At 39.1% G+C, this 24,786-nt stretch overlaps 1 protein-coding gene across 1 annotated transcript in view; it reads right to left on the bottom strand.

Annotated features, from left to right (window-relative positions):
- rngtt (RNA guanylyltransferase and 5'-phosphatase) overlaps positions 1-24,786 on the bottom strand; it is a 125,554-nt gene that overhangs the window by 17,732 nt on the left and 83,036 nt on the right. The window contains exons 13-14 of the mRNA XM_037685579.1: positions 13,670-13,770; positions 3,446-3,512 (exon numbers count right to left, since the gene is read on the bottom strand). Of these exons, the coding sequence (XP_037541507.1) occupies positions 3,446-3,512; positions 13,670-13,770 (168 nt within the window). The remainder of the gene's footprint in view (positions 1-3,445; positions 3,513-13,669; positions 13,771-24,786) is intronic.

Genomic DNA, 24,786 nt, shown 5'->3' with positions numbered 1-24,786 from the left:
TTTTGTTTTTTTTGAATGTCCAGAGGACCAGATTTAACTTTTTTAGATTTTTCTACCTGGATTATTGAGCATGCATCAGGATGTTTTTTGAATTGTTTGCAACATACAAAGAAGACGGCCGCAGCTAATTTGGCCCTCGTCAGGCTGCTGCCTATGTGAAGATTTGGTTTGTGCTTTGAGGACTCAAAATCAGCTAATTTACGAGCTAAACCACAAGATGGAAGTGATTTAAATCGCAGGCCACCTGCGGCTTTGGACTCAGCATGAAACGACCTTGAAGAGGCTCGTAAGCATGGACCAGTAGAATGCACCCTAATCTGGTCATTTTGGATCTTGTTAGTATCAGTAAGACTCAAGGCTGACAAGAAAAATAGTCTGCCTGAATAAATCAACAATTATGGCTTATCTGAATCTGACTCCCTGGTTGGCCTCGAAACAGGCCGACTTATCAACTCCCCCTCCACACACACACACTTCTGTGGAGGCTTATCAGAACTGTGCCGGCTGACCATCATCTTATCAGGAGAATGGACTATCTGTTAGTGCTTCATGGACCGCCTCATCGTCAAATGCATATGCAATGTGTCCATAAATGTGCTGCTGGCAGCGTTTTTTTAATGTCTTACATCGTGTCCTGTTAGGACCAGGTATGAAGAGATCTTTTTTTGTAATGCCACTATCCTCTCCCTCATGTCTTTGTCCCTTTTTCTATCTAGAAAAAAATGTATTCTGAAAAGGATAACCATGACTGTTGGAAAGCCTACGCATATCACAAGCCATTTAACTAACACAAGGGCATTATTAAAAAAGAACAAAAGTTAAATGATGTTGCTCATCAACTGGTTTTCTGCCTCAGAGCAGTGGATTTCTGGTATACCGTCAAGATGCTGTTACTGTGGGGTGCACTTCATGGACTCAGTGTTGCTGTAGGTCAAAAATGATTAAACAAAGCAAAAATCTGCATTCCCATAATCTATATACAATGAGAACATCCTAAACTAAGTCTAATGTCACCCTGTTTTGTATTCTGCCATGTACGGTACTTTGAAGGTCGCATAAAATGGATGAAAACGTAAAGAATCAAAGCATATTTTGTAAAGTCACGTCTTAAGATGTATACGACATATGGTGCAAGGACCGTATTGTGCATGTGATGGGTAAAAGAAGGGAAAGTTACTGCATACTACGGCATAAACGTGTACGTAAATGCCCTGTTTTTGTTACCGTGACGTTCTGCAGCAAATCTGTGGCATTTACAACAATCTTCTTGTTGTAGTTCTTTAGTTCTTTTAGGAGCCTGTGGTCATAATGTCTGAATGACAGAAAACTTTCAGCATGGTCTCACCCAGCATCCTCTGAGTCTTATTTTCATTCTTACCTTATGTTGCTCTACACTTGCAATTTGTCTTCTGTTCTTCTCAATAAAGCCCAAAGCAAAACCACAACAGCAAATTCCACATTTTCCAGCTTGATGATTTGGAGTGAACAACTAGAAAATCTTGGTTTTATACTGGACATAGTATGCAACCAGTAAAGGAAGAAAAAAAGGTGTGTAGCAGGTGGGAATCATAGAACACCAGAAAAACTCCCAACAATGCAATATGTACAAAGCAGCAACGTTACATGGTGAGCAATGTTAAGTTCATTTAGTACCAACAGTGTGCCAGAAATACAAAGGAATACACCACTGATAAAGAGCTCTAACAGGACAGATAGAAAAGGAAGACAAAACCAATCTGACATATAAAAAGGCCACAAACAGGCCACAATACTGAGGCTGTGGAGACAGTTTGCAAAGCGTATCATGAAACTGTGAAACGTTTTTGTCTGGTCACTGTTACATAACTTTTGTTATTACAGCATATATGTGAGGCATGTGCAACGTTTTAAAGTTGCTACAGTCCTACCACAGAATTTGTACATGTCCAATAAATTCGTGAGAACCTGATGTTGCTTGAGATCTATGCGGATAAAGAATCAAACACGTAAAACGATGCTGTTGTGGCATTATTTTCTTAAAGCCATTAATCTTAATACATCATAGAAAGGCAAACGGTTCGACTTTTGCGGACTCGCTCTATCGCAGTTTGTGGATGTACAGTCCATAATATTGTACCAAAAAATATATATATTTTTTTTACAGGACATGATTGTCAACTTTAATATTATTCACGTGATTGGGACAGTACTGGATACAGTATGGTACAGTAAAAAGTTAAGGAAAAAATAAAATACTTGGGACAGGCGCTGCCATTTTCTAGTTTTCTCTCAGTAAGCCTCCACTGTATTCCAGCTCATAACGACCACATGTCCCAGAAGCTCCGTTTCCTTCTGTCGAAAAACTAGAAGTAAAGTTTTGATCTGATCAGCATCCAGCGGATGCAGAGAAGCTGCACTGAACCCACCGAACTGGACCAGGACCAGATCAGAACCAGACCTCCAGACCTATTGGTGAATCTTGAGAGCTGGTAGCCGTCCCACATGGACTTCTAAGCGCGGATGTGCGCCGAAGGTCCAGAGCTGTTTTTGTAGCTCATTAGGACTTTTTTCATACAGACTTGGACTCATTCCATCACCTATGGTCCCACGCCAGCCAACAGAAGGTCTGACCTCCCCACAAATGTGCTTCGGCGCTCAAGAGCTGCAATGAACTAGATCAGAACTAGAATCGAATTTGTGCCTAAAAAATCCGACCCAACCCGGCCCCAGCCCAGAGCCATTTTTTTTCAAACCTGACCCGACAATTAACTGTAATTATAGGCCGAACCCGGAAAAAAATAAAAAAATTAATTTATATATATATATATATATATATATATATATATATATATATATATATTTTTTTTTTTTTTAAGCAACACTAACTCAATTACCAAAACAATCAAAATGAAAAATAAATAAATAAATGGATGCTAAAATTAAAACAAAACATACTGGGAAAGCTTGAAACAAACAAAAAAAAGACTGAAACTCTAAGAAGCGTATTTCTGTAGAAATAAAATAAATTCAGTAAGATGATTAGAATGACATAAAAATTATTTAGCCAATGCTTCAACGCATTAAGAGTTCATTTAAATTAAGCAAATGGAAATGGGAGCCAGATCAAGCAAGAAGTCTCATACTGGTATAAATTAAAATGTGGTGATAAAAACCAACCAAGCATTAAACCTTGATGCTTTTTGTCTTGAATAAATTAGTAAAAGTAGTAAACCTTGTCTTGAAGCTTTATTTTACACAACCATTCAGTCTTTGTTTGTTGGTAGAATTTGATATTGATTTAGCACTTCAAACTGTTTTGGTAGGAAAATTGTAAGTATAAAAAAAAAAGATGTGTTGTTCACCTTTGATTTATGGCACTGTTAACTTTGTAAAAGGAAATTGGAGGAGCACAGGGGTGGGTTTGCACATGGATGAATCCAACAAAACAACACTTTTATTTTCTCACCCTCATCGTTGCAAAGGGCCTGTCATAGCTGCCAACGTAGAGCAGGCCAACAGTCTGTGTTAGCAGCCTGCAAAGACAAAAAGATCACGGTTAACACCCCACAACACCCTCAGAACAGGATCTCAACATGAGAGCATGTGAGTGTTAAAGATAAAAAAAAAAATCACTACTCTGCTTCCATTTACCAGCTAGTAACAGAACGACAAAGATGTGAGATGACACCTCTTTGAGCCCTTCTGCGTCTCTGCACAGCTTGATATTCCTCAACCTACAGAGTGATCTACATTATGGGATGTTTACAGACCAACACTAATAATACAGCGAGCAGACAGACTACACAATGTCCTGAATATTATACAAGGCTTTCTTTGTGTTACAGCAGACTAGTCTCAACATTTTTCAAATGTCTCATGCGCTGAACTAACTGTTCTACAAGAGGTTATAACAAAACATGTTCAATATAAAATGAATAATAAAAAAGCCTGTTTCATGATAAAGTTACAAATGTCATTATCCAAGAGAACTATTAGGAGAGAAGGACTAAGACTGAATTCACAAAAGGAGCATACTATATAACCATTAGAAAAGGAAAGGCAGAATAACAAAGCAAACAAAACAAAATTGTGCTGTTCTTGTTGACAGATCTGCTACTGTACAATTTTGGAAAAAACAAACAAACAAAAAAACACTAGAGCAATAAAAGTGTGCTCATTTAACCATTTTAAGTGGTTTTGATCAATAGTTTTCAAGCTTTTGAAGTTATTTTTGTAGGATAGGTTGATTTTTTTTCCCACTTACACAATATACTTTACCATTTTCAGATGAGCGGTTCTTTCATTTATAGCTCACTTAACACTAAAGTTTCAGGTATTGAATAGTAAAACATAATTCTTACATTGTGTCTTAAGCCACTTTGTTCACTGGCAGCCTGCTTGTAATACACAATACATTTAGTTAGTTGCATCAATAAAAAGATTACCAGTAATTTGACAAACATAGGATTTTTGCACCAATGAAGATATTTGCTTTTTGCTAACAGCTTACAAACTACTATTAATGTTTTTACTTTTACCACTGTTCATATATCATGAAAATATTGGCCAACTATGAAACATCTCTCAGCTTGATATGCTTGAAAAATAAGAGCAAGAGGATTAGCAAAGGCAAAACAGTCTCTCCTCAAAATGGTCAGGACTAAAAATTTCAAATAGCTCTCTTGTATTGACCTAAACGGCTCTGAACTGAGAAATGATTTTGAATCAAATCCTGACCCCAAGAATCAAACTGAATTCTGTGCCACCTTCAGATTCACAAACCAAGAAAAAACAAACAAACAAACAAACAAACAAAAAAACAGGTTAAAAAAACAAATCTAAACAATAGCGATTTTCTAAAAATTTCCAGAGCAGAGTTCTGTTCCTTCCGAATTACCAACAGATGTCTTAATCACATAATTTTCACCACCTCCCCCCTCCAGCAAATGACACCACATGTGGCTGTTGTTTATTTCAGGCACCTTGTTTGCTGCTATATGTGCAAATGACTAAGTATACAAATGCTGGCACGGTTTTGTATTAGTCACCCATTTTTAGCACAGAAATAAGGGGTGTGCAGAGCTAAACTGACAGATAAACAACAGTGCAGCTACAGTCTGGTGCAGCTCTCAGAAATCTCAAATGGAGCTGAAATTGGACACCATCTTCCCAGCCATTCTCACCCCTTCCTGTCTAATGATAGCTAGCAGGGGGAGGAAGGAAGCAGCAGTAGACATTAAGGAGGCCAAATAGGCATACTTTAATGTACACCGTCTGATGCCATGCCAAGTTCATTCCCATCAATAGTTGTACTCAACCTTCAGGTCTTCAGAAAACTGCAGGATTCACAAACAAGAAGATTACCTTCATTTTGACAACTTCTCCTAAACAACAGCAAGTCAGTGTCATTTCCCAAAGGTATACAAAACAAAGTATAACAGATAAAAGTGTTTAAATCAGATAGCCACAAAGGAATGAATTCCTTTATTTATGTTTACAAGCTCTCTCACAAACATCAATTTCTACTCACGTCCTAAAAGCTCTGGGGTCAGGTGTGACGGTGAGTCCTGCAGTCTTAAATTACACTACAACATCAATTTTCCAGAGTCAAAGTGAGGTAAATTATGGTTAGAAAAAGAAACAACTAAAACATAAAAGCACAGATCAAACAAGATCCTCCAGGTAAAAAACATGGCAGAGCTTTCTGTGAGAAGAAAATGCACTTAAATGTCAAGGCAGCCTATGAACAGCATGATATCAACCTTTTATCACACAGCAGCAGAACAACCTTTCAAATGGTTTATGAATCTGTTGAATCAAAATATACAGATATCAAAACAAGAGTAAAAAATAGGTACAAGACCAGAAATGGTTGAGGAATAGTGGAAAAACATAATATTTTCACGACACATTGGTTTGAAAATGCATCATATTTTGTCAACCACTCATCTTAAAAATCTGTTTATGTTTCAGAGATGAGCAGCGGTTCATTGAGAATAGTTTGAGTTGTTCATTAAAGGGTGGTGAGTAAACCTATTGTGAGGCGAACCGTTACCTGTAGCTAAAAGCAGTTGGCATAATTTCAGAGCACAAAATAAGGTAGAAAGGCTGATACTTGATGAGCCAATCTAATAAATGCTCAGAATGAGGTCAGCAGAAGAGGGTTTGTTTTGTCATGTTTAACAATATTCAATTTAACAAGAGTACCACATACGGCACATTATATGCCTTTCAGCAAACTATTTTGCAGCAAAATGGCAATCTATAAAAATGGCCTGGACAACTGCATAACATTTGACATTGATTTGTGACTTTGACCTTGAAGCTGGGGGTGATGAAAAGTGTACGTGACACTCAGACTAATGATGATGCATAAGTGAATGAAGTTTTGTTGAATTACCTTGAGATCAGATGGTATGGGCTGCACAAGAGAAAGTTTAAGGATGGACGTCCAGATGGAGACTATACCATAATACACCCTGACTTCGACGGATGTATATAAACTCTAAAGTTTTAAAGCAAAATGAGCAAATACTATATTAGTGATTGTTTAAAATGTAGAGTGTGTTATAAAGTGAGAAAGTTTCCTGGAAGTTAAATGTCTTCAAATAAAAAAATAACAGTCCAGTTTTTTGTTTTTAAATTTTTTTTTAATATCCCATGTCCTGGACGACTGAGAATCTACACCATCTTAAATGTGATTATTAGAATTAGAATATTTTTACATTGCCACTTTAAACATGATGTACCATGTTTTTCCCCACATCTGAAAGCATGCTGAAAATCTAAATTCAATGGGTAAAATCAAAGATAAATAGGAATTAAAAACAAACATTTCAGAAAAAGTAATTTATGCAGTATCCTGCACGAATGATCCATTTAGTGTCAATAAGTTCCAAATATAAATTTAATTGTAAGTCCTTGTAAACCTACAATGATAAATTCATCCATCCATCTTCTACTGCTTATCTGTAGTCGGGTCATAGAGGCAACAGGTCCAGAGAGAAACCCAGCCATTCCTCTTCCAAGAGACACTTTCCAGCTCGTTCTGGGGGACCCCAAAGAATTCCAAGGCCAGAGAAGATACTGTACATCAACTCAATAACGACTCCTGGGTCTTCCCTGGTGCCTCCTACTAGTGGGACATGCCCGGAAAACATCTAAAAGGAGGCGTTCAGGAGACATCCTACTCAGATGCCCAAACCACCTCAATTGACTCCTTTTGATGCAGAGGAGCAGCGGCTCTACTCTAAGCTCTCTCCGGATGACAAAGCTTCTCACTTCATCTCTGAGATTGAGCCCGGCCACCTTAAGAAGGAAGCCCATTTTGGCCGCTTGTATATAGGATCTCGTTCTTTCGGTCACAATCCAAACCTCATGACCATAAGTGAGGGTTGGAACATAGACAGACCAGTAAATCAAGAGCTTTACCTTTCAACTCAACTCTTTATTCACCACGACTGACCGAAGCAACACCCTCATTACTGAGGATGAGGTCCCAATCCGTCGATCTATCTCCCACTCCATCCTATCACCACTCATGAACAAGACGCCCAGATACTCCTCCACTTAAGGCAAAGTCTCCCACAGACCCAGAGGGGGAATTCTACCCGCTCCCTTTCAAGAACCATGGCCTCAGACTTAGAGGAACTGACTCTCATTCCAGCCACTTAACACTCGGCTGCGAATCACCCCAGTGCATGCTGAAGGTCTTGGCCTCAAGATGCTAGGAGAACCACAACATCCACATACAGCTGAGAAGAGACCCTGAGGTTCCCAAACCAGACACCCTCATCTCCATGACTGTGCCTTGTGATCTTGTCCATGAAAATCCCAAACAGGATTGGAGACAAAGGACCGCTATGGCGGAGTCCAACCCGCACTGAGAACGAGCTTGACTTTGTGCCAAGAATGTGGGCACAGCTCCTGCTTTGGTTATACAAGGACTGGATAGCTCATAAAAGCATCCCAGGCACCCCAAACACCCGCAAAACCCCTCACAGAATACCTTAAGGAACACGATCATAAGCCTTCTCCAGATCCACAAAACATGTGAGGACTGGAGAAGCAAACTCCCATGGCCCCCTTAGAAACTTTGCAAGGGTAAAGATCTGGTCCACTGTTCCACTACTAGGACAGAAGCTACACTGCTCCTCCTGAATCCGAGGTTTGACAATCAGTCGGAACCTCACTTCCAACACCCTTGAGCAAACTTTCATGGGGAGGGAAAGAAGTGTGTTCCCACGAAAGTTGGAACTCGCTCTCCAGTCCCCCTTTTTAAAAATGGGAACTACTACCCTGGTCTACCACTCGTCAGACGTTGTCCCAGTCCTCCATGTGACATTGAAGAGACGAGTCAACCATGACAGCCCCACAACATCCAGAGCCTTCAGCATCTCGGGGAGACTCTTGTCCACCCCTGGCACCCTGCACCCTCCACAAAGAGCTTTTTGACTACTTCGGTGACCTCTGCCATGGGACTGGACTCATGTTCCCCCCAAATCCTCAGACTCTGCCTCCTCAAAGGAGGACATGGTGGGCAGATTAAGAAGATTCTTGAAATGCTCCTTCCACCGCTCAACAATATTCTCAGTTCCAAGTCAGCAGTTCCCCACCCAAACCAAGAACAGCCTGGGATAGGGTCCGCTTTCCTTTACTGAGTCACCAAACTGTTTGCCAGAACTTTCTCGAGACCAAATGAAAGCCCTTCTCCATGGTCTCTCTGAATTCCTTCCATGCCTGACTTTTGGCATTCACAACCACTGAAGCTGCAGCCCTTCTGGCCACCCTGTACCGGTGAGCTGCTTCAGGAGTTCTTTGGAGCAACAACAGTCACTATGCATTTGGGTTTGCCAGGTCTATCCACCATCATTTCCAACTCCCTGAACAATGATAAATCAATGTAGTATATATACTATAATCTTTGTGCGACTTAGTTCACTGTGGCGACCCCTGAAGAAGGGAGCAGCCGAAAGAAGAAAAGTGTACTTCATTCATATTTTAGTAAAAAAAAGAAGAAGAAGAAAAAAACAAACACCTTTGTGAATAACAGTTGGTGTTGAGTCTTGAAAGAGGATTAATGCAGCCTGTAGAGTTCTGGCTCAGGAACTTTGAATCCACCTATGATAAGTGTATAGTGCTCCTTCATAAATCCCTTTTCTTTTGAAGGACCAAAGCATCTGACTCAAGAGAAAACTGTTCTGTCTGGATCCAAAAGGTGGTTAAAGAAATAAGATTTGCTTTAAGTGTTTCAAGAGAAACTGTCTCATGACATCCAAATTTCCCCACCAATTATCGTTATGAGGCAAGATAAAAAAAAACTAAAAAAAAACTAGATGGAATCAGAAATACAAAAAACAAATTACATTTTCCGTGAAACCGTTAAGGCTTTTTTATTTGTCGTTCGCGCCACATGTGGTACATGTGGTGAAAGGAAGTTGTGTACACAGGGTCCCAGTTACATCCAACAAAAGTATATTGTAAAGATAAACAGTAGTAAGAGCTAAGATATGAACTGTAAAACTGAAACTGCACAACCTAAACTAGTTATTTAAATATTGAAACCCGTTCATGGTTACAGTTTCACACCAATGGCAGCTGACATTTTGATTGCAGAATGCCACTTCAGTACATATATAAAATAAATATTTACAGTACAAATATCTACCCTGGAATGCACTTTAGATGTATGAAATAACTTTTTATTACTTTGATATTTTACACACTTGATATTCACGATGGGAAATTGAACAAGAAAAACTTTAAGGCTGGGGGATAAAAAAAAAAAACGTCCTTTCTCATGCCAGTTGATGAAAGTAATTCATAAAAAAGCCTTCACTGAATTCACATTTTGTGTATTACACATCAAGAGACTGAAGTGTAGTACTACCTAATTTAAATACCTGAAAGTAAAATCATAAGGACACAGAACAAGTGTAAATCCCCTTTTGATGAGGAATCAAAACAGTATGAGGGGAGATTAAAGACAGATCTGGAGCTTAAGCTTTATTTAAATTGGCTATTCTCAACTTTTGGAGGGTTTTGTACTACATAAATTACATAAAGCTCAAATTAAAACAGGTGTGCAAGGAAATGGTTTAAGGAGAGACCTACTTGGAATGACCTTGTTCAATTGCCTAGAAAACAATCTACATAAATGTATATCCCCGTGGTTAGGAGCTAACTCAATGTATCAGCATCGAGGCTCTAATTGCAGGTTTTTGTAGTAATCGAGGATAATCTATTCACTGTTGTTCCGAGTTCAAAAACAGACTACTTACTTGTGAATCTTTTCTGTTTGAGTGGTACTCAGTTGGCGCTCTTAACAACTCAAATGCTTCAAAGCAAATCCTCATCAACTGCTTCTGAAACTTTAAGTATTGTTTAAACATTATATCTGAAACCAAAGAAAAATTATAATAAATATACTATTTTGCAGGATTTCTTATTTTCTTTCCAATTATTCAATTTGGTATGCAGAAAATAAAGGACTTTAGAGCAAAAAACTTTAAATCATTGTTTTATTTTGCTCAGCCTCACTTGATATATTTTAGGATTTGTAGTATATTGGGATTATTTACAGAAAAGATTGATTGTGTAATGACATTTGAGTTCATGGTAGAAGACTTGCACTAGAAGGAGCTTTGGACATCAGTCTCAGGTAAGGCAATCCAAACAAATCTGGCCCTAAAATCACAGCACACCTAATGAATGATGATGTAACCATTACTCATCTTGTTTTCAGTGAGAATACTGGCTCAAATTAGCCATAATTACAGAAATCTATACACTGCTTGAAGCTCCATGCTTTGCTGTGTTGCTGGCAATGTCTTTGCAATTGCCTAATTTTTCCATTTCATCTTTTTCCACCCCTTCACTCTCACTGCTGCACAATAATCACCGTCTGCCTCTGTGCTTGCTTTCAGAAAAGGTAATAAAACTTGCAAGGCTGTGTGCCTCAGTGGTACACAAAGATGTGCTCAAGGATTGATCGTGTGGGCTGATGAATAAACAGTTGTTACCTCCAAACACGTCTGTCCATCTCTCCTCCTCCCTCCCAGACAGTAACTACGCAGAGATTTAAAAGCCTACACAAAGACTGATTGAGCCCTGGTGAGTGCTTCTCTGCCAGATTTAAAAAATAATACTCTTTTGGGAAAATATCACAAGAAAGATCTCAAATGTAACAATGATTGTCTGTTTTCTCCCACACAAAAGGGAGGAGGAAAAAAGCTGACAGGCTGGCCTGCTTGCTGTCTTTACAGCAGAATGAGCGACTGCGCCCTGCTGTCATCCTAAGTCTGTTGCTGGTAGAGGGGCGATGACGGGCTCATCGGGACAGCCGCTGAGGTCGAATGTCACGAAATGTAAAAGGAGCATGACCAAAAAGTTGACAGCAACTTGGGCAACATCAGGAAACAAAACAGAAGACAACAAAGTGCACAGAGAAATCAAATAATAGGAGTCTACATTTCAGCTGAGGAATCGATTGTAAGGCTGTAAATAATATATAAAAAATTACTATGTTCACATACCACCCCAACATATAAACAAGCTGATATTTTAACAGGTATTAAAGTAAAATATCATTTTTGTGGTGTATTTTTCACATTTAAAGGCAAAAGCATCATTTGTGTTTATCCTGTTGGACAATTTTACTGGAAGGCATTCATCATCTAGATGAGCCAGCGAAGGTGGTTCAGGCATCTGGTTAGGATGCCTCCTGGATGCCACCCCGGTAAGGTGTTCTGGACACGTCCCACCAGGAGGAGACCCAGAGGAAGACCCAGGACACGCTGGAGGGACTACGTTTCTCAGCTGGCCTAGGAATGCCTTGGGATTCCACCAGAGGAGCTGGCCCAAGTGGCTGGGGAGAGAGAAGTCTGGGCCTCCCTACTTAGGCTGCTACCCCCGCGACCCGACCCCGGATAAGCCCAAGAAAATGGATGGATGGCATTCAATGATTTAAAGGTCTAGGAGCCCTTGAATAAATTCATGTAACCCACCATCTTTAATGCTTGTGTTTTAAATTAAAATAATCTTATGATGAGAGGGGATAGAGTTTACTAAAATCGGTCCACTGCTTAAAGAGATAAATCTGCTAAAAGACAAACAAGGTTGATGTCAATAGTCAAGACAAAAAATGTGGATCAGTGTGTAGCATGTGGAGTATGTGCTGGTGATGACACTTGGCCCCTGGTGCTCTTAAAGCTATAAATGTGTGTTCCAAATTATTCAGTAAATATTAAGGTATTTCACTGATGCTGACTATAAAGATGCACGATATTATCGGCATGGTATCGGTATCGGCTGATATTAGCGTTAAAGTTCAATATCGGCCATTCCATCAAAATAACTCACCGATATAAAAAGTGCTATTTTTGTATGACAACCCAGTGACAAGGATGGCTGCAGCTCCAGCACAACGTGATGACGTCACACGCGCCTACCTGATCGGACCACGGCAAAAAGAAAGAAGTCAAAATGTCAGCAGTGTGAAGTTTTTTTTCTTCTGTTGAGGATATTGGATTCCGAAGATTTCTGGACTACACTCAGCCTCGCTACACTGTTCCCAGTCGGAGATATTTTTCTGACGTAGCCTTATCGAGTTACAAGCCGTTATTTCCGACATCACTGAGAAGCTAATAACCGATAGCACTTGAATGAGTTTTACCACAGACATTTGTACGTTGTGTTAGCCCCGTTAGCATGATTAGTCTTACGGCACAATGGATAGACAAACACTTGGAATTTAAAAAGGCTGTCCTTCATGCACAGGAGTGCAGAGGATCCCACACTGCAGCTAGGAACATGGAACAAGCCTCCACAAGTGAGACAGCATCACAGGTGACTGATGCTAAGAAATAATATTTAACACTTTTCATTTAATATAAGTTAAAGTGCTATGCATATGGCTATTACTGAATATGTCACCAGTTCTTACAGCCGTTACACAACTTTTGTAGCAAATAAGCCTAAATTAGAGGGCTATGTTCCGACAAAGGAAAGTATATAAAAAATATCGGTATTGGTTATTGGCCAAGTAAGTTTTAACATATCGGCCAAAAATCCAATATTGTGCATCTCTAGCTGAGTACAAAATATTCTTTCTTCACATTCAACATGCACAGCATCAAACTTGGGAGACAACTTTTTGTTTTCTCATATTTTAAATTCAAAGGCAATCATTTTTCTAATTACCCAAAGGAGTTAATTGCCTTTTTCAAAACAGAATTGGTTTTCGGCAGGTATGTTTACTAGAAGGAAAGCTGGAATGAAAAGCGGTGCACCTGAATAATTTATTTTGCAGAGGATAATAAACATAATAAAAGAGAAAGTGAAGGACAATGCTCAAGCAGCAAAAAATAAAAATATTTGACATAAAACGGCAAAATGTGCACATCCCAGCAATAATGGAACTAGAAATTTACAATGTAGCTGAATTGTAGCAAAATCCATTAAACCTCAAGAAGGGAAAAGAAAATAACATCTAAGAGTTAAACTGAAGATTTTAATGTGAAAAAAATTCAAGTGACTTTTGATTCAAAGCACGTTCTGGATAGTGGCACACAGAGATGGTAATGTGCATGAGTGTGTGGCTTTCACTGAGCGTACACCCCCGGTGTGTAACAAAATGATAGATGCTATTGGATTCGTTAAGCAGAGCGTTTCCCTAGCAACAGTGCCTTACCCCTCTCCTCCGACTTTGGTGATCTTGAGGCGAAAGTCCACAGAGTTGAGGTTGGGAGGCTTCCACTTGAGGATATCATCACACCTCCCTGCCTTGTATCTCTGCATGAAGAAAAAGAAGATACAAATACACATTAAATACCATTCCATGCATGCCAAATGGAAACACTAGAGGGAAATAAATGGTGAGATATATTTTTAGGCACGAGTTAATGGAAGGGCCTCACATAAATTGTGCTTTATTATAAAACTCTTGTCAGTAACTAATGGATAACAAAAAAAATAAATGTGTCAATGACAGACATGGTAAACAGAGTAAAAATTATTCTTGGGATCACGAGAACCAAAGTATAAATATCAATACAAAATGATTCAACATGATTACAATTTCTTTTTCACAACTAGTGCACCAACTCACTGTATGACACAAACCAAACAACACACTTCCCACCGTTGCTTCGATTATTCATGTGGGCCTGACATTTCGAAGGACATGAATCAAGTGCATCGAAACATGAGGAATGTAAAGGCATGACGGACGGGTGGAGGTGGGAACAGATGACCAAATTCAGTCACTGGCAGGTTGCCAGGTAACAGTAATCTACTCCAAGAAAATGTGTGGAGAACGGACAGGATTCCTCTGGAGAACCTGCTCTGTCACTGTACATGAATAAATAAGGAGGTCCTGACTCCGCCCACACACCTCCAAAGACAGGACATAGGAAATTTAAATTATTGAGGCTAGAGGAAAAACACCATAAACATTCTCGTTTACAAATGTAGTCTGAGCTTTCAAAAATCGTTGGGTTTTCACTTTTGGCACATTCTCTTTTAATCACTTAGGTTGAGCCAAGAATTCCCAGAAGTTCTTCTTATATTCGTCATTTCTCTCACCTTTATTTTTGGATCTATTATAAAACTTTAGGAGAAGTTCCGAACACTTTACATGTGTTTTCTCTGTTTTTTAAACTAAAAACCTTGATTAATGAGCTATTCACACCTAAGATAACACAAATGTGTAGGTATTAAGTTAATCCTGCAATGACATTCAGGTGGTCTCTCCTAGGAGAAACCGATGACTTAGCTGAACACAGAAGGTTCAGAGGCCAACTGGGAACTTCAAGTTTTTAGACAGTTGGTCGTAGATGTTTGTACCTTGTTTATATCAGTTTTTAATAAGAAAAGTAAATGTACATTATAAAAATGCCAAGCCACGACAAACAAGCACCTTTTTGTAGCATATTCTCTGTATTATACCTGCACCGAGTAACACAACCATCAAGAACAAACAGTTCTCTCTCTGGCCCTCTAGCAGGATATACAGAAACTTAAAATCTATTACGCATAAGTTTTTTTATTTTAACCGTACAGTTCCCTTCATTACGGTTTTTGGAAACCAGTAATGTTAATGTAAGCACGTGTTTTAATATAGGGGTTATGAGCTATTATGCCAAGTTAGAAATGTGTCTTTTACCAATAATTCAGTAAAATTGGTAAGGCTTAGATGTCTCAGCTTTTCACCAGCCTTGAAAGCATCATTACCTGTGTGAATTTACAGCAGTAGGAAAGTCTCAAAAATCATATTCACTGGAAAGCTGATCTGTGTGCTCATGTTAACTGATTCATCCTCAGCAGGTGATTTGTGTACTTGTATGTGACAATATATATGCAAAGAATATTCCTATTTGTGCAAATTGAAATTTGTACATAAAAAAAAACAGTTTATGGATTCAAGGATTTTTTAAATTGTCATACCAGCTCACATTTGCATGTTTATGGTACGAAATTAGGTCTCAGGTCCCAGATCAAGAAGCCCAACAGTTAACAAATAAATAAATACAAATGAGTATAAATATATATAATACAGTGCCTTGTGAAAGTATTCGGTCCCCTTGAACTTTTCAACCTTTTGCCACATTTCAGGCTTCAAACATAAAGATATAAAATTCAAGTTTTTTGTGAGGATTCAACAACAAGTGGGACACAATTGTGAAGTGGAATGAAATTTATTGGATGTGTCAAACTTTTTTGACAAATAAAAAACTGAAAAATGGGACGTGCAATATTATTCGCCCCTTATGTTAATACTTTGTAGCGCCAACTTTTGCTGCAGTTCCAGCTGCAAGTCTCTTGGGGTATGTCTCTGCCAGTTTTGCACATGGAGACACTGAAATTCTGCCCATTCTTCCTGCAAAACAGCTCGAGCTCAGTGAGGTTGGATGGAGAGCGTTTGTGAACAGCAGTCTTCAGCTCTTTCCACAGATTCTCGATTGGATTCAGGTCTGGACTTTGACTTGGCCATTCCAACACCTGGATACGTTTATTTGTGAACCATTCCAATGTAGATTTGGCTTTATGTTTTGGATCATTGTCTTGTTGGAAGATAAATCTCCGCCCCAGTCTCAGGTCTCTTGCAGACTCAAACAGGTTTTCTTCCAGAATGGTCCTGTATTTGGCCCCATCCATCTTCCCATCAATTCTGACCATCTTCCCTGTCCCTGCTGACGAAAAGCAGGCCAAAACCATGATGCTGCCACCACCATGTTTGACAGTGGGGATGGTGTGTTCAGGGTGATGAGCTGTGTTGCTTTTACGCCAAACATATAATTTTGCATTGTGACCAAACAGTTGAATTTTGGTTTCATGTGACCAGAGCACCTTCTTCCACATGTTTGGTGTGTCTCCCAGGTGCTTGTGGCAAACTTTAAACAACACTTTTTATGGATATCTTTGAGAAATGGCTTTCTTCTTGCCACTCTTCCATAAAAGCCAGATTTGTGCAGTGTACGACTGATTGTTGTCCTATGGACAGACTCTCCCACCTCAGCTGTAGATCTCTGCAGTTCATCCAGAGTGATCATGGGCCTCTTGGCTGCATCTCTGATCAGTCTTCTCCTTGTTCAAGATGAAAGTTTAGAGGGACGGCCGGGTCTTGGTAGATTTGCAATGGTCAGATACTCTTTCCATTTCAATATGATTGCTTGCACAATGCTCCTTGGGATGTTTAAAACTTGGGAAATCTTTTTGTATCCAAATCCGGCTTTAAACTTCTCCACAACAGTACCTCGGACCTGTCTGGTGTGTTCCTTGGTCTTCATGATGCTCTCTGCGCTTTGAACAGAACCCTGAGACTATCACAGAGCAGGTGCATTTATACGGAGACTTGATTACACACAGGTGGATTCTATTTATCATCATCAGTCATTTGGGACAACATTGGATCATTCATAGATCCTCACTGAACTTCTGGAGTGAGTTTGCTGCACTGAAAGTAAAGGGTCCGAATAATATTGCACGCCCCACTTTTCAGTTTTTATTTGTAAAAAAAGTTTGACACATCCAATAAATTTCATTCCACTTCACGATTGTATCCCACTTGTTGTTGATTCTTCACAAAAAATTAAAATTTTATATATTTACGTTTGAAGCCTGAAATGTGGCAAAAGGTTGAAAAGTTCAAGGGGGCCGAATACTTTCGCAAGGCACTGTATATTGTTTAAAAAAAGTAAGATGAAGCTGAATTAAGTGCAGCTCGAGTTCAGCAGTCTGACAGATGCAGGGAAGAAACTGTTTCTGAGCCTGGTGGTCCTGCTCTGAATGCTCCTCAGCTGCCTGCTTGAGGGGAGGGGCTGGAACAGGCTGTGTGCAGGATGAATGGAGTCCTTCATGATGCGGAGCACCCATCCCCTGCATCGTGAAGTGTAGAGGTCCTAGGTGGTGGGGAGGCTAATCCGCACAATCTTCTGTGCAGCCTTAACTACCCTCTGCAGAGCCGTCCCCTCAGCAGCAGTGCAGCTGCCGTGCCACACGGTGATGCAAGTGCAGAGAACGCTCCCCACCACACAGTGATAGAAGCTTCTCAGGACAGAGCTCCCAAGTCCAGCTCTCCACAGCTTCCTATGCATTCCTATGCATTGTGAATCTTGTTTGCACATGTAAAACTTGTGGTAAGCTTGTGGATCTTATTGCACGCATACAAATCTCATTGTTCACTTGTGCGACTACTTTTGAGACTGATTTATCTTCATATTTTTTATTCTGGTTGGTTCATCTGGTGACACACGAGCATAAATCATGAATGATTCTGAAGATACATTCATATGTATTCAGGCATGTTCCCAACCCTGCATACTGAAATATGTACAGCTCCATTTAAACCAAAATGATATTTGTTGTAAATGAAGCCAGAGGAACCATGGCAACAACACTATGAAAGCCCAATCAGGCTGCAGGTAGAATAAACGTACAACCTTCAAATACATTTCTAAATGAAAATGTGCCGCCTGATGCACTTGTGCTTTCATGACTATTGTCGGTCTAGTCAATAAGTGAGTGCGCAGGAAGAAAAAAAAAAAGCTTTATTACTGAAGTGCAAAAGAGTGTGTCAGCCCCGACCTTGCCGTCAGGAACATATCTCTCATGTATCAAATTCATTTTCATGTAATGATGAGCCATTTCATAGAAATTACCTGCTGTTTTCACGTTAGAAATTCAGAGGTAGTAGCTGTCAGAGTGAAAAACCAATAAATCAACACAGTGCCAAGGCAAATGTGTGTTTCAGTAATGTATGGTGTTTTAAAAGGAGAAAAACAAACATACTAGTTTAAAACTGATAGCCACATGACCAATAAAACTCTTTCAAGCAAAATAAAATAAAAAAATCTAGACATTATTAAGCAACACAAGTTTAATGGCTATACTTTGCTTCTTGACAAAAACACTACAAACTTGATTTCAATGAGGCAGCTAAAGCCATCTGATTTTGGGTTGCAGTTGTTGACTGAATCCCAGAAACGTAACATTATTTATTAATGTGCTTTTAGTTTTATTTAATGGAACAGGTGTCAGAATCCAAATACTTCATTCATCCCAGACAGAAATCAAGTTTGTTGCAGTAGCTCCAGCGAGTAAAAGTTACAGAGAAACAACATTTCAAAGAGAAGTAAACCATGAATTTGAAATCGTAGAGAAGAAAATATCTGAAGATTGAGATACTATCAAATTTATATGTATTGAATATGAAAGGCTTGTCATTTCACACAGAGAGCAATCTGGTTAACTTTTGCTAACAAAACCATTTCTATATTACTGTAGTTATTCCATTATCAGCAGCATCTGCTCCTCTTGAGTAACAAAACTTGCACATAAAAGTGTCTTAAGGAAACAGAGACAGCTTACTGTAAAGACGTGAAAACAAAGTTGCTTCATTTCCTGACTACTGCATCTTTATCTCTTGTTTAAAAGCTATAAATAAGCATACTCAATACAACAATTGTGCAATCTTTCAAAAACCCAGTGTGAGTTGGAGTGCAGGTGGCATCAGAGCATCCATGATTCGAGTTTATCCAAGCTGACTTTGGTTGTTTAAAGATGCTTTAGTTTCTAAAATAGGAAAAGCAGCTTTAGGTATGTTATTGTAGTAACGACGAAACTGGTGAAACTTACAAATTCCATTTTATCTGCATTTTATGGGTTAGCATCTCTGATTTGTTTCCACAGCAGATGCTTTGACTTTAACATTGACAGGATTAAGTACTCATTAAAACTTCCCTGTGTGTGTAAAGTGATCATTGAACTGTCTGGCACTGTAGCTGTCTGCAGAGAGAAGTGTTTTTCATCTTTTCATGAACAAATCAACTGTGCGCTTCAAAGCTCACCTCTAATACCTATAAACCTTGGTTTTAGTTTAAAAATTAATGCAGATATGACATCCTCACACCCATATAAATGTACCAACATACAGGTAACATGTCCCAGGTACATGTGTCTAATATTAGGGTAATCATAGCCACTTCTGTAAAGTGTGTGCGAGCATTTCCAAACACCCGCAATGTGTGAATGATGCTGCAGAGATCCAGATTTTACTATCTCAAGCCAGTGGGGAGCAAAAACATAAAAGATATGCGAGAAAAGTTGGTTGAACTGTATAAAACAGGTAATAAAATATAACTATAAAATATTTTTAAGTGTTTAAATTCTAATAAAGAAGTGGAACATTAGTGTTTGTTGATACCAAGTTATCATCAGGTTGACTGTCAAAGGTTTTTAGCTTCCACTGTCAGGAACGTTGGTGACTGTGAAGAAAATGCTATGTTGTTTATTTGTCATATGAAGGTTAACACAAGGTCAACAATGCAATGAAATGTTCAGGAAGAGAAGAACCGATTTGACTCACTTAAAAAAAAAAAAAGAAATACTAAAGCATGAAAGCAACAAGGGTACAAAATAAAGTATCAAAAAGTAAAAAGAAAACATAATATTTACAAGGTCCAACAGAAATATAGTAAACAACAACATGGCAGAATATAACGGTGCAAGTAGGATGACTTGTATGAGTATTTCACAGGTATAGCTTGAATGCATATGATATATATTGCAGATAACTAACTTATACTACACAGGTTGTGTGACAGGTTATTGCACAGGTAGTGAGTAACATTGATTAATTGAATTATGATGGTAAGGTAGTGACATACATGATATAGGCATATGCAACGTACATGCCATATATAGCATATATGGCATGAGCTATGACATACATGACATATATACATGATACAGCCACATCGTGCAGCAGGAATAAACATATTAGGTATCACAGATGTGGCTTAGTGCAGTGTTATTGTCAAGAGTTCAGTATTATTGTCAAGAGTTCAGTAATCTGACAGCTTGTGAGTAATAGCTGTCTTTGAGTCTATTTGTGTGCGATGGCAGACTCCTGTATCGTCTGCTTGAGGGTTGTAGACGGAAGAGTCCTTGTGCTGGGCGGGTGTGGTCCTTAATGATGCTGCGTGCTTTACGCAGACATCAGCTGTGGTAGATGTCCTGGATGGTGTGGAGACTGCTACCAGTGATGTCCTCTGCCGTTGGCACTCCCCTCTGTAGAGCTTTCCGGCTCTGACTGGTGCAGTTCACGTACCACCCTGTGATGCAGCCTGTCAGCAGGCTCTCAATGGTGCACATATAAAAGTAGTGAGGATGCTGGTGTTTGTACCAAACTTCGTTAATCTTCTTAGGAAGTAGAGTCTTTGTCACGCTTTCGTGACCACGGTGTTTGTATGCAATGTCCAGGACAAATCCTCAGTAATGTGAACGTCAAGGAACTTGAGGCTGCTGACCTGCTCCACCTCAGCGTTGTTTACGTAGATGGTGGAGTGCTGGCCTCCATGCTGTTTTCTGAAATCCACTATCATCTGCTTTGTTTTGCTCCCCTCAAACCCCCTCAAACTAATTTAGGTCAAATATAGGTTTCACACAGAGAAAGCGGTGTGGTTGTTTCAAGAGTCACAACTAAGAAGATCTTGAGCAAAAAGAAGCTTCACAGTTGAGTTGCCAGGGGAAAAGATCCATTACAATTCCAATACAACAAAACAGCATGCTTAAAACACGCCAAATGGCAGCTAGATAAGCCCAGAAACTATTGGAACAAAGTCAAGTTTGAAGCGATGAGGCCAAAATTGAACTTCATCTTTACAAACAAGGCCCAGCGTGAATCAAGGAGCTGGTAATATTTAGTCAGAATTGATGGCAGTATGTTATCAAACAGAACTATTTGCACTTCTCTGTCCAAACGCTTCACAATGTTGAGGTTAAGATGAAGCATGCGGTCAAAACTTTGCAAATTTGACCAACTTTTATGACTGCTTGAAAAAATGTCACTTTTACAAAAAATAATAATAATAACTAGAAGCAGAAGACAAATATATATAAAATCCACAATGTATTAACTAAAGTTTAATATGCCAAATTAAATCAAAAAGCACCTTAATGAAGAAAAAAAAATCACAGATGTAATTATGCTGGGGAAAGAAAAGCTCGCTGGAAGGGTTACTTCAAGTCCTTTGATTAAAGTAGTATTTTTAAGTCTCAATTCAATAACACCCTTTTGCTGCAAGGCACATTTAATGTTTAAGAGTGCTAGGGATTATTGACAAAAGGCTGCACAAGTCCAATAAATGTGCTCCCTGGAGGAAAAGAAATCCCTCACGTTATAGCTCAAACACAAGAGTCGATATATTTGAGACACACTGACACAGGTTGTTGTCGTCTGAAAGGTTCTGATGTCAAAATGCTAAAAAGTGCAGCAGGGAAAAAAAAAAGGAATACATCAATGGGAGGTTAAGTATGTAGAAATAATGCAAATTTAAGGAGGAAATCTTGAGGTTAACTGTTTACAGTATAACACATATGCTCAAAAAATGTCACTTATGCGACACCTAAAATGCACACTAACCAACAATGTGATTACATAAAACCCAATATTTGTCTCAGTTTTGATCCAAGGATTTAATTTACATAATGAGTTTGAATACAAATTAGACTTTTTTTTTTAGAGCAAAGCCTAACCATTCTGCCAAAAAGAGACAAGAAATCAAACATTCATCTTTCTCCTCTTTGCTCAGAGTTTACCATCTGGATAGTTTTCACAAGCAATTCCGCCATCTGTGGCAGCGCTTCTCGTTATCAATTCAAAATCTATTCGATGTTTCTGAAACAAAGAAAACATATCCCAAGGACACCATGTGTTGAGCAAGATAAGACTGTGACTGTGGCGTCGGTAACCTTTATACCAATAATAATGGACATTCACTTCAGCAAGACCCCGCTGAGATTAACCTCGAGACCAGTCTAATCCCATACACACAAAAAAAGATTAACAGCACAGGCAAGTGTAGGGACTTAAAGAAAAAAAAGAGGGAGGGGGGATCAATGACTTACTGGTGTCCTCACACATTACTGGTTGCTAATGCTGTTTGCAATAAAATATTTCAAATTTATCCTGCTGCTGCTGTTTGAAACTGAGGTGAAAGTGCTTTTATTACATGAACATTGAACTTGTACTGTAAAATTAAATTTATTTCCTTTGTGGGATAACTTGCCAAAGATCAAAAGCCTTGTGCAAACAGACAACCTCACGTCATCATTTATGGATTAAAGACAATTTAACGTCTTATAAGTGCCACATATTTCTTTCATCTGATTCCAATAAGGCAAAACTGGTTTTTGTAGGTACGATGTGCAGATCCAATGCCAGTTTGCTCTCTGTTACAATGCGCCAGTGTCTCCATTTACCCAGACAAACACAAATAATACATTTTGCAAATAATATACAAAGTTCATCAATAAGCTGTACACACTATACATTTTTTTTATCCATTGTATCCTTAAACTGGCTGAGGACATAACAGCAACTATAAGAATTTAATAAAGCTTGCATAAATGGGGGCCGAGATGGTGTAGAGGCAGGGCAGCCGGCTTGGGACCCGAAAGTCCCAGGTTCGATCCCCAGTCACTGCACATCACGTGGCGTCTCTGGGCAGCACGTCTCATCCCCAAAATGTCCCCCGGGCGCTTTCAATAGCTGCCCACTGCACCACCTGGTGGTGGATGGGTTAAATGCAGAGACTAATTTCGCCATTGTATGGAAACATACAGTGCTGACATTGTGATGACATTATTATTATTATTATTATTATTATAAATCCACAAAAGAAAAACCACAAACACTAGTGTTATATACCGTAGTTTTGAACTACAATTAAGTCTTTAACAGCCCCAAACCCAGAGATGACCTCTTTTTATAACAAGAGTTCTGCATACAGCACAATATATGCCTGTCGACAAAACTTTATACAGCAAACCACAGCAATGGCCCGGACAAGCAAAGAGTTTGTATAACATTTTATCTTGGTTTGTGACCTTGACCTTAGAGCTGGAGTGATGAAAAGATTTCATGACACGCTGTCTAGTGGTGGTACAAATGTGTTTCAAGTTTTGTTAAATTATTTTGAGTGGGTCAGACATTATGGAGACAACGGAAAATTTATGGACAGATGGAAACTATACCATCATACGTCCACCTTTCGATGGACATCACGTAGAAAACTTGCACTCAAAGGTCTTTAGTCTGTAATCCTAAATAGGGCTGAACAGTTAATAGCATTTGCAATAATATCGCAATATGATAAAACGAGATTTTCTAATCGCGAAGGCTGCAATTCGATTGGTCGTGTGATCTGGTTACTTGCGAGTGAGCGGAGCAAAGCAGAGCAGGGAGCGGGAGAAGTCAACATTGCACTTTTAACTGGTTGCACAATGGCGTCAGGCTCGGCAGAAGCTGAAACATCTGAAAGTTTGGTACCAAAGAGGGGCATCATGTCCGTTGTTTGGAATTATTTTGACTATAAAAAAATAACGCTGAGCAACGACATTTATCGTGCAGAACCTGTCTTGCTGCTGTTGCTACCTCTCGAGGTAACACCATGAATCTTTATCAACACTTTAAAAAAACCCACCAAGCCATTTACGATAGTTGCATGGCTAGAATGCCAACGACCAGTGCTTCAACTTAAGTAAGCAAAGTACCAGCTGACAGGGATCACTGACCGAACTGTTCGAAGGTATTACTCCGTATGAACATAATTAGAAACAGCGTGCGGAAATAATTCGAGCAATAATGGAGTTCATAGCGAAAGACATGATGCCCATTAATATAGTGACCAAGCCTGGGTTTACAGCTTTGATAAACACAATGGACAAGTGGTACAGAATGCCCTTGTGCACACATTTTAGCAAAGTTGCTATCCCGGAGCTATACAAAAGAATGCAGAAACAGAGTTGCAGCGGAGCTGAAAACAGTGGAGTTCTTTGCAATTGAAGCTGATTGATTTATTGCTCGTGTTCGTTGAAAAATACATGAGAAGAAGACATTGATAAATAATTGCATATTAAATCGCAATCGCAATATTGAGGTTAAAAAAAAATGCAATTAGAATATTTTCCACAATCTTTCAACCTAATCCTAAACAAAGTAATGTAACCCCCTGTGAGTCTGCCAAGCAGACGCTGCACCAGACTTTGTCCCTGTGACAGACAGGTTTGGAAAAGTTCTATCGGTATTTATTTTTCCTTGTCATCTCTCTTTACATTGTTTATTGTCACAATGCGATTGACCAATAGTGAAACATCATTAACGATTTGTCTAGTGTATTTGTCACTTTTGCTCACATTTTATTTTTTCCTCACATTTTATGTTTTGCCCTCAGCCTCAAGAACTCTGGCTCCGAGTGATTCTTGTAATCCCTCATGACTTCCTGCTGCTGTGAAACATGAGTTGCT

Source organism: Nematolebias whitei, chromosome 12 (assembly GCF_014905685.2).
Source record: "Nematolebias whitei isolate Nwh7 chromosome 12, NemWhi1, whole genome shotgun sequence".
Taxonomy (NCBI): Eukaryota; Metazoa; Chordata; class Actinopteri; order Cyprinodontiformes; family Rivulidae; genus Nematolebias; species Nematolebias whitei.
Note: the sequence above shows the minus strand (reverse complement) of the source record. Positions and strands in the feature narration are given on the sequence as shown.